This window comes from Cupressus sempervirens, chromosome 5 (assembly GCF_028749045.1).
Source record: "Cupressus sempervirens isolate cs-2001-9-10 chromosome 5, ASM2874904v1, whole genome shotgun sequence".
NCBI lineage: Eukaryota > Viridiplantae > Streptophyta > Pinopsida > Cupressales > Cupressaceae > Cupressus > Cupressus sempervirens.
This window is the reverse complement of record NC_143122.1, coordinates 172,515,013-172,523,317: the sequence shown is the minus strand read 5'-3', so window position 1 is coordinate 172,523,317 and position 8,305 is coordinate 172,515,013. Positions and strand designations below refer to the sequence as shown.

Genomic DNA, 8,305 nt, shown 5'->3' with positions numbered 1-8,305 from the left:
CCAACTCTAATAGGAAGAATGCAAATGTCAGCACTGATTAAGAGTATCATCCATCGGAAGATGGGGCACCAGCCACCATACCCCAGCTTGGGCTTGTAACTTGTCATAGGAGTGGCAGGATACCACTTTCAATCTTTCCACCATAGACATGATGAGTAAATACCTGATATCAACAATCTAAATTATTTTTGTGTCAAATTCAGAGAAACCTTAAGAACTTTGGTAATTATAAGCCACAAGCTCTAATGCTTCCCAAAGTAATAACAAAATCAGCCATCACTGTATAACCTCTAATTACTATTATTTTATAGCCTATTTTTTAAACTCCTGGCCATCGCTTACTTTAGAAGTTCATAAATTTTCAATTCATAACAATTTCAGCGTTTATTATTTCCATCAGATTTCAATTACTTCATGATTCAGCATCGAAATAAAAACGCACTAAATAGAATACACTGTAGTACACTACACATATTTAATCATTACATCAGCTAATAATTAAATAAAGCACAACTACGGTAAACTCGTAGGCGATGAAAGAACACATTCTGAACACAGTACAAACCATTGGAATAAGTTACCCATAAATTCTGCGGCATAGTATGACAAATAGAGTGAACTTTAGATATGGATGACAATTCAAATAGGAGTCCGATACACACTCATCTTTTTAAACCATTGACTTTCCCAATTAATGAATAAAACTGAGATGATTTTATTGCAACGTAACGAGGCAGTCATTTTTCAACTCCGGCAGTACTTGTTCTTCTTAGTTTATAGTAAATGAACTGGGCAAGAATGTAAGAAAGTATGTTAGGGATCAAATTTGTTGATAGTAATCCAATTTGGATACGATGAGTGATAAGACAAAACAAGAAAGAATGTACCAATTTAAAATTAACAATGGTAAAAGGATACAAAGGAATCCAACAGAACACATGCTGCAGCATCGATCAGCCATGGCATATTTGGCTTTAGCTTTTCCCACTCCAGAGTTCGTACAAGTATGCTGCACCACCAAAGACAAGTGAAAACAACTGGACAATTATGTTACATCTCTGTCTTTCAGCCAAGAAAACGACTATGGGAAATGAAGAGCCTGAAATGTCATAAATGCAAGCCTGTACCTTCCCACGTAGGTTGCGTTCCCAATTAGAGCAAATATGAACATAAGCGGATTCAAGCCCTAACAATAACATCAGCCCAAAAAAACCTTAGAATATTATTATCCCTATTTGGAATGCAATTTCAATTAGGAGCGTTATAAAGCAATTGTCGATGAATATGTTGTTGGATGATACCTCAACAGTGCCTCTCATAATCTGCAACCAAGGGACATTGATCAAATTGCTAGGAAATTTATTGAAAAATGAATTTAGAGCGCTTATTATGGTATTTATAGATAACTAAAATAAAATCAGATTCAAATAGTACGGTATAGGTTTGGTTTAAGTTTTGATTTATTTAGATCATAAATTTGAAATTACATTATATTTTTCAATATGGCGGATCTAGCATGAACTACCTAAAAGAAATCAGAACATAAAACTGTCTTTTGAATTGAAATGTTAAATACAACCTTGTTATTCATACGAGTATACAAGCCATAGAACATGTTAAATTACAAGAATTGAAGTAATACATTATAAACACTCACATTTAAACAGATTTGTGGAAGCCTTCCACCCATATAGATGGAAGCCATAAGCCACCCCAACCAAGTTCCTAATGGGCTTGATGATTCCTCTGCTACAACTAAGTTGAATTCACCACCACCTTTTCTCTACATTCGCACAACATTATTAATTTTATGTAGCCAAAGAAAATTTGAGCCATAGTAGATGGAAAAAGTTAGTCTTACACTTACCTGCAAAAGCCTCCCTCCAGTTATCATAAAAGCATAAGTCCTTGGTGTTTGAGAAGAGGAAGAAGCAGAAGTAATGTTGCTATAGCTAGGCAAATTGAAGTAGTGCAGCGCAGTAAGAAATAATATTGTTGGAGCTATCTGAATAGAGATATATGGAAAGGAAAAATCAATTTTAATAAAAGTATAAGTGGGTATCATTTTATTAATGATTTCATCAAAATGTGTGGGAATTTACGTGTAAGAGAACCTACTGAGGGAAGAATGGTAGTATGTTTTTTAGGACTTGGAGACATAAGATTAGTGAGCAGTCCTTCCTCTTCTACTGATGACTTATCCAATAATCTTGGACCACATGAATGATGTAGAAAGTAAGAACCAGGCGTAGGAGTGTGACTCCTTGTAAATGACCTTGCAGATCTGAACAACAGAAAACATTGTTAAGCCATGGACAATATAAGTAGGGTAGACAAAATGCATCTATTTTTGAAGTATTATAAGTAGGGTAGAGAAAATGCATTACGTATAATAGAGGTCACTCCCACTATTGCGTCTCTGTCGAGAAGAAACATTAGGTATAGGTAAACTTGGCATCGGATTAACGGCTATAATATTAGCATCTTCTCTGGCTTTTTCATTAGCGTTTTGCTCGGATTGTGAGATTTGCTCAGGTTGAATCTGGTATTCAATATTTTAAAAACCCATCATTATTTGCTTCAAAATATATCTCTTATTTAAGATTATGTTCCAAAATAGATTAATTATTATTAAAGTCACAACCATAAGTTTACATATAGTCGTCCTCGCTTTCCACCAGTTGTAGATATGGTCATAATATATGATCTGGCAAACCAGAATTATCGTAGTAATTGTGTACAGCTGCACGAATAAGTGTACGAAAATTTAAAAATGTGAAGATGAAAAGCACAATTTCAACTTGACTGCGCAAAGAATGGTTTTTGTATCATGTTTTTCTCACTTCAAAATCTTGCAAATAGTTCTTACCAATGCCGTGTAGAACTGTGTTGGTAACTGCACAATTATACACATAATTATGTTAGTAAGATATTAATGTTTGTTGCAGGCTGGAAATGTTCGTTGTTAGCAGTATAACTAGATCAATAATTTAAAAAAACCAAGGATAGAAGACAGGGAAAAGGAATATTTCTTCATTTTTATCTCAGATCGGTGGTCACTTTTATGTTATACTCCTCGAACAGTATATAACTTTAATGTTAAACACACATATGTTAGCAATAACCAAAATGTCAATTAATATACAGACTTACAGTTGCTGGCTGCAGCCAACACCCAATAAGATTAAACAAGTCCCTGCAACATTGATATGTGAAAATCAGATTCAGAGTGGTACATACATAAATTGCATTCAATAAGATATATTAGATTCAGACTCGTGCATCTATTAGAAGCACATAAACCATACTCACTTACATCTTTTTATTGAGAAATAAAACAGAAATAATGAACAGTTGAATACTTATTTTCTCAAGCAGGGTTTTAGTAGAAGCAATTTCGCAGTCAACCTTGTATCTTAGATATGTTGGTGTTGAGACTTCTATTGTTTTTTTTTTTATGCGGTGACTCTTTATACAGGTAAGAATGAACTTCAAATGGATTTTTTCGAGAATTTGAAATAACAAGTTATGTGAAAATTGTCCAAATATTAAATTTGGGGCGTATGGATTATTTTCTTGACACGGAGTAAAATATGTTCCAAATGTATTGGAAAGATTTGAAATGAAGACATACAAGAGAGTTACAAGTCCTACACTGTGTAAAAGTACTAACACCAAAAATGGGAGTATAATATATCTTATGTTTTATTAGGTCAAATATTATGTATTTTGGGAATTCAATCTTTTAATCCATATGAAGAAAATGTTAAGACATCCACACTGTCTGCAGGTTTGATTGAGAATTTCTCGTATGTGAATGATTCGTATTATTATGAATAGTAGAATTTTATTGAAAGTTTTATATATCTTATTTTAACTAAATCAAATATTATTAGTTATATGGTGAAGCTAATATTTTGACTATGCTTGATCCAAGATTTACATAAAATTTACTTTGAAAAAAGAATACTTTTATTTATAATATTTATAATTAAAAAAATATTAAACTAGTGAGATGTGTAGATTTGGAAATGGTGGCTCAATAAATAACAACAAAAATAATTGTCAGTATTTCATTAGCAAAGTTTGGTTAGAGAACTGATAGAGACCTTCACAAAAACTTTTAAATAATATTTATTATCATAAAAACAGATATATAATAATAATAATAATTTAGATAAAAATATAAATAATTTAATTTAATAATAATGAATCATATAATCTAATTCAAAACAGCCATAATGAAAAATCATACACAATTAAATTTAAAAAAGAAAAAATCAAACAACCATATAATTTAGAGTAAAACAAATAAAATTTTAATTTAATCTTACATTCAAATAAATAAAATAAAATGTAAAAAGTTTGATGGATAGCTTTACCCTACAACCCATGCCATGAGAAAGCCAAGGGAGACACCCTCTGTGCATCCATTGTTAAAGTTGGTAATAATCTGAGGCACTTCTGCAACTGCCCAGCTGAACAAACTGATGAGACCAAAAACAAGAGACACGTAATCTCTGCCTCCACAAACACATTCTCTCGTAACCTTCTCAACCCACCACACACACTGCCTTCCAGAAGCACAATGATATGTCGTCATTGAAGCCATTTCTTTTGAGATCGTGAAAACACACGGCTTAAGAAAAAGCCTTGTTTTTCAAATGGGAAGCTGCGAAGCCCACTAGGTATTAATGAGAGAATAAGAAAACACAATTCAGCACCCTTTTCCCAAAGCATTAAATGTACGCGTAATTAATACTCGACATATTCTATCACATACCTCATGCCTCAATTCACACATCACTTGAAATAGCAGTGCTTCTTTAGCCGCTTACCCTTGGCTTGGAAAATTAATGAAAGACTTTTATGGTTGTGTTCCTCCTCTGCCTCGTCCTACATCAGTTGCTGCACAAATCTTATCTCCAGTACACTTCTACAGTGTCCTCAGAATTACCCATTACAGACATCACATGTTGCTTTAAGTTGTGTGGCTGAAATTTAATGCAAGGGTGAATGCTTCCATCAGTAGAAGCAAGTAGTTACTAAACTTTTTTCTGATATGTAAGAAAGGGTTGCGATATAGTAGAGACAAGCTGGTAGTGATTAGGCTAATTTCAAGTATATATAGTTCTTAAAGCTAAATTTTTCCGTTTTCCTCTATTAATTGGTAGAGTGGGAGATGGTAGAAAAAGTGTTACAGTACAGGCAATGTATTATTGTATTCACTTCAAAATAGTTTTGCACTCACCAATCAATCATAATGCATACATTCACTTGAATTTTTTCCCATTTTTTCTACAAAGATTATAAGATTTATAATGTTAAGAGCAAATTTAACTTAAATTCTTGCTTAATATTTAACAAACTATTTATAGAATTTTTTCACAGTGTTTCAATTAATATGTACTTAATTTTAATTTAAGATATTTAATTCTTCTCAATGACACAAAGTATACTATATTTTGAAATTTTATTTCTCTACTTCCACTTTGCAATTTAATAAATGTAATCTATTTCTTAAACTCATTTATAATTATTTTCTTATTTTAAGATTAAATCAAAATTCAATTCAAATTAAATTTAAAATTAAATATTATTTTAAAATCTATTATTTCGTAATAATACTAAAATAATATTATGGGTGATTCCACAATAATGGGTTCCATTTTTTGACCAATTTTGACACTGAAATCAATATTTTTGTAACAAACGTCACGTTCAAGTGACTATATCTCCAAAACTATAAATAATTTCAAGATGACATAAACTAGTGATTTTGAGTACTTTGTTCCTACTTTGTAACCATATTTTTTAATCTAAAACAAAATTTATTTATGTCAAATTTTTTTTTCCTCCTTCAAAAAGTCGTACATAATAAAATTCAATATTTTAAAAAGTGACAGTCTGTTTGACACACATAACTTTTTCTCTAGAAATGATAATGAAGTAATTCTTTTGACATTAGATTTGTAACATCAATATCCAGAGGATGCATTTGGTTTGATTTATTTTGGTTGAATATTGTATAGTTTATGAAGTTTTGAAGTGACATGAACCGTAATTCAGACATACGTTCCGTTTGACACAGATAATTTGAAGTCAATTTATCATAAACCATTTTTATTTTATTTTTGAATAGAAAGGTATTTCAATAAGCCAGTTCTCCCATATTTTTCAAAAAAAATTGACCTAATTTATTAATTTTCCTTAGGTGTCAAAGTCGGTTGATGTTCAATCTGTAATGAACTTATAATGAGTTAAACTCATATTTGAAAGTCTTAATGATTAAATTATGTATTAAAATTATAGTCGTTGGAAAGCTTGCTCCGAGCAGCACATTTTGACATTTTTTATTTTACAGTAGGAGATCATTCTCCTGCAATTATGGCAGTCAAAAGAGCAAAAAAAAAAATGAAAAAAAGGTTAAATTTTTTGTGATTTTGCATGTTTGTGCGAACATGGTGTTCGCATGAACACGTTTACCATGTTCGCGTGAACGTATGTTCGCATGAACATGCAAATCATGTTTGCGCGAACATATTTATCACATATGTTCACGCGAACATAATTAAAAAAAAGTTCCCGCGAACACAATAAGTGTGTTCACGCGAACATATGGTAAACTCAATTTCTCATTTTACAATTTTTTTCATTTTTGTTCGTCCCACTAAAGTGGAACCCATTATTGTGGGTTCACCCTTATACATCTATATTTTGATCTATGATTAATTATTATAATATTCAATAGCTATTTCTATTACAATTATTTTACGAAAAACGTTCACCGCTAATATCGGCTCACCAAAAAAAATAGTTATTTTTATACAAATGGACCAATCAAAAATTAAGAAATTTAAAATTGATCAGCTATTAGTACATGCGCTATCATTTTTGAAACATTTTATGAGTGGTAATTGGAGGATAGGTAATGGTAGGAGGTTGGGGTCATTAGAACATGGGCGGTAATGACTTCTTTCTCCTATTTGAAGAAGGGGAAGTTACTTGTAGTCATTATAGTTAATTATGTGTATTTTAAGCGTTGAATTAAGTTGACATTCAATTTTTACTATTTATTTTAGTTTCTTTCTATTAGACTTAAGTGTTTATAACTATCGATTTAGCTTCCAAATAGTTTCAACTAATGTGATGAGATTTATTGTTCACACAAAGATCAAAATATAGTTATTTTGAAGTCTAGTCTAGCACAAATTCTACATTCAATACTTAATGCACAAATGCCCCTTTAGTAGTTGTTCGTAATAGTAAAGTATCATAATTCCTCTATTCAATACTTAATGCTTTAACACCCCTTTAGTAGTTGTTCCTAATCGTAAAGTATCATAATTCCTCTAGTTATAACTTTTTATATTGCTAGTTCTACTAATGAATGTCAATCATTCTAATAGATGATTTTTAGTGGGATTTCAATTAATAAAATCAAATCAACAATTAGTAGAAATGAATTCTAAACTACTTTTTTATCAAATCAAATTTAAATCATCTCTAAATAAAATTACATTAAATTATTAATAAATGGTTCTTACTTATAAAATATACATGTAATAAAAATTATGAAAATTTTGAGACATTTTGATATTATTTACAAGAAAAATCAAATAGAATTTTATTTAAAATACAAATATGAATCCAAAGGAGAGTTTCAATATATTAAGATGAGATGAAAAAAAATATTACAATTTTGATGTAGAATGAATCTTTGGAAAAGAATTTGATATGGAAATTCCTATTAAGAAGATGACATCATAGTAGATAGCATTATTCTAAGACCTTACATATGAGAGGCTCACAAGTTACCATTGTTTTGTCATAAACTCATTTCTATAGGAAAGTTCTATTAAGAAGATGACATCATAGTAGATAGCATTATTTTAAGACCTTACATATGAGAGGCTCACAAGTTACCATTGTTATGTCATAAACTCGTTTCTATAGGAAACACATATTTTCTTCATATATATATATATATATATATATATATATATATATATATATATTTATTTATTTATTTATTTATTTATTTATTTATTTATTTATTTATTTATTTATTTATTAAATGTAAATTTAAGAATTATAACAATATAATCTATTAATTTACATAAATTTAGATGTAATAGTTATGAATGTTTTCTTTTTATTACATTAACTATGATGGTAGAAATTTATAATATATTACAAAACTAAATATATTTCTAATATGCCATATTTAATCATTTTTCTAATATGCCATATTTAATCATTTTTCTAATATGCCATATTTAATCATTTAAAGATATTAAGAATA

General features: G+C 29.9%; 1 protein-coding gene across 1 annotated transcript; it reads right to left on the bottom strand.

The window, feature by feature from the left end:
* Window positions 1-477: 477 nt before the first annotated feature.
* Window positions 478-5,099, bottom strand: LOC149554973 (vacuolar lysine transporter YPQ1-like). The gene is made up of 13 exons (XM_089829013.1): window positions 4,784-5,099; window positions 4,383-4,672; window positions 3,154-3,196; window positions 2,870-2,896; window positions 2,645-2,743; window positions 2,388-2,542; window positions 2,119-2,284; window positions 1,868-2,005; window positions 1,658-1,783; window positions 1,302-1,322; window positions 1,128-1,186; window positions 919-1,009; window positions 478-788 (listed from the first exon to the last, which is right to left on the bottom strand). The coding sequence occupies exons 2-13, from the start codon at window positions 4,610-4,612 to the stop codon at window positions 738-740; spliced, it is 1,206 nt and encodes a 401-aa protein (XP_089685139.1). The 5' UTR covers window positions 4,613-4,672; window positions 4,784-5,099; the 3' UTR covers window positions 478-737.
* Window positions 5,100-8,305: the final 3,206 nt, after the last annotated feature.

Coding starts and splice junctions, on each gene's coding strand:
- LOC149554973 (XM_089829013.1), bottom strand. CDS start 4,612: ATGGCTTCAATGACGACATATCATTGTGCTTCTGGAAGGCAGTGTGTG. Junction 2,744..2,869: donor CACAGTTCTACACGGCATTG/GTAAGAACTATT, acceptor TTATTCGTGCAG/CTGTACACAATTACTACGAT. Junction 2,543..2,644: donor CGACTATATGTAAACTTATG/GTTGTGACTTTA, acceptor ATTGAATACCAG/ATTCAACCTGAGCAAATCTC.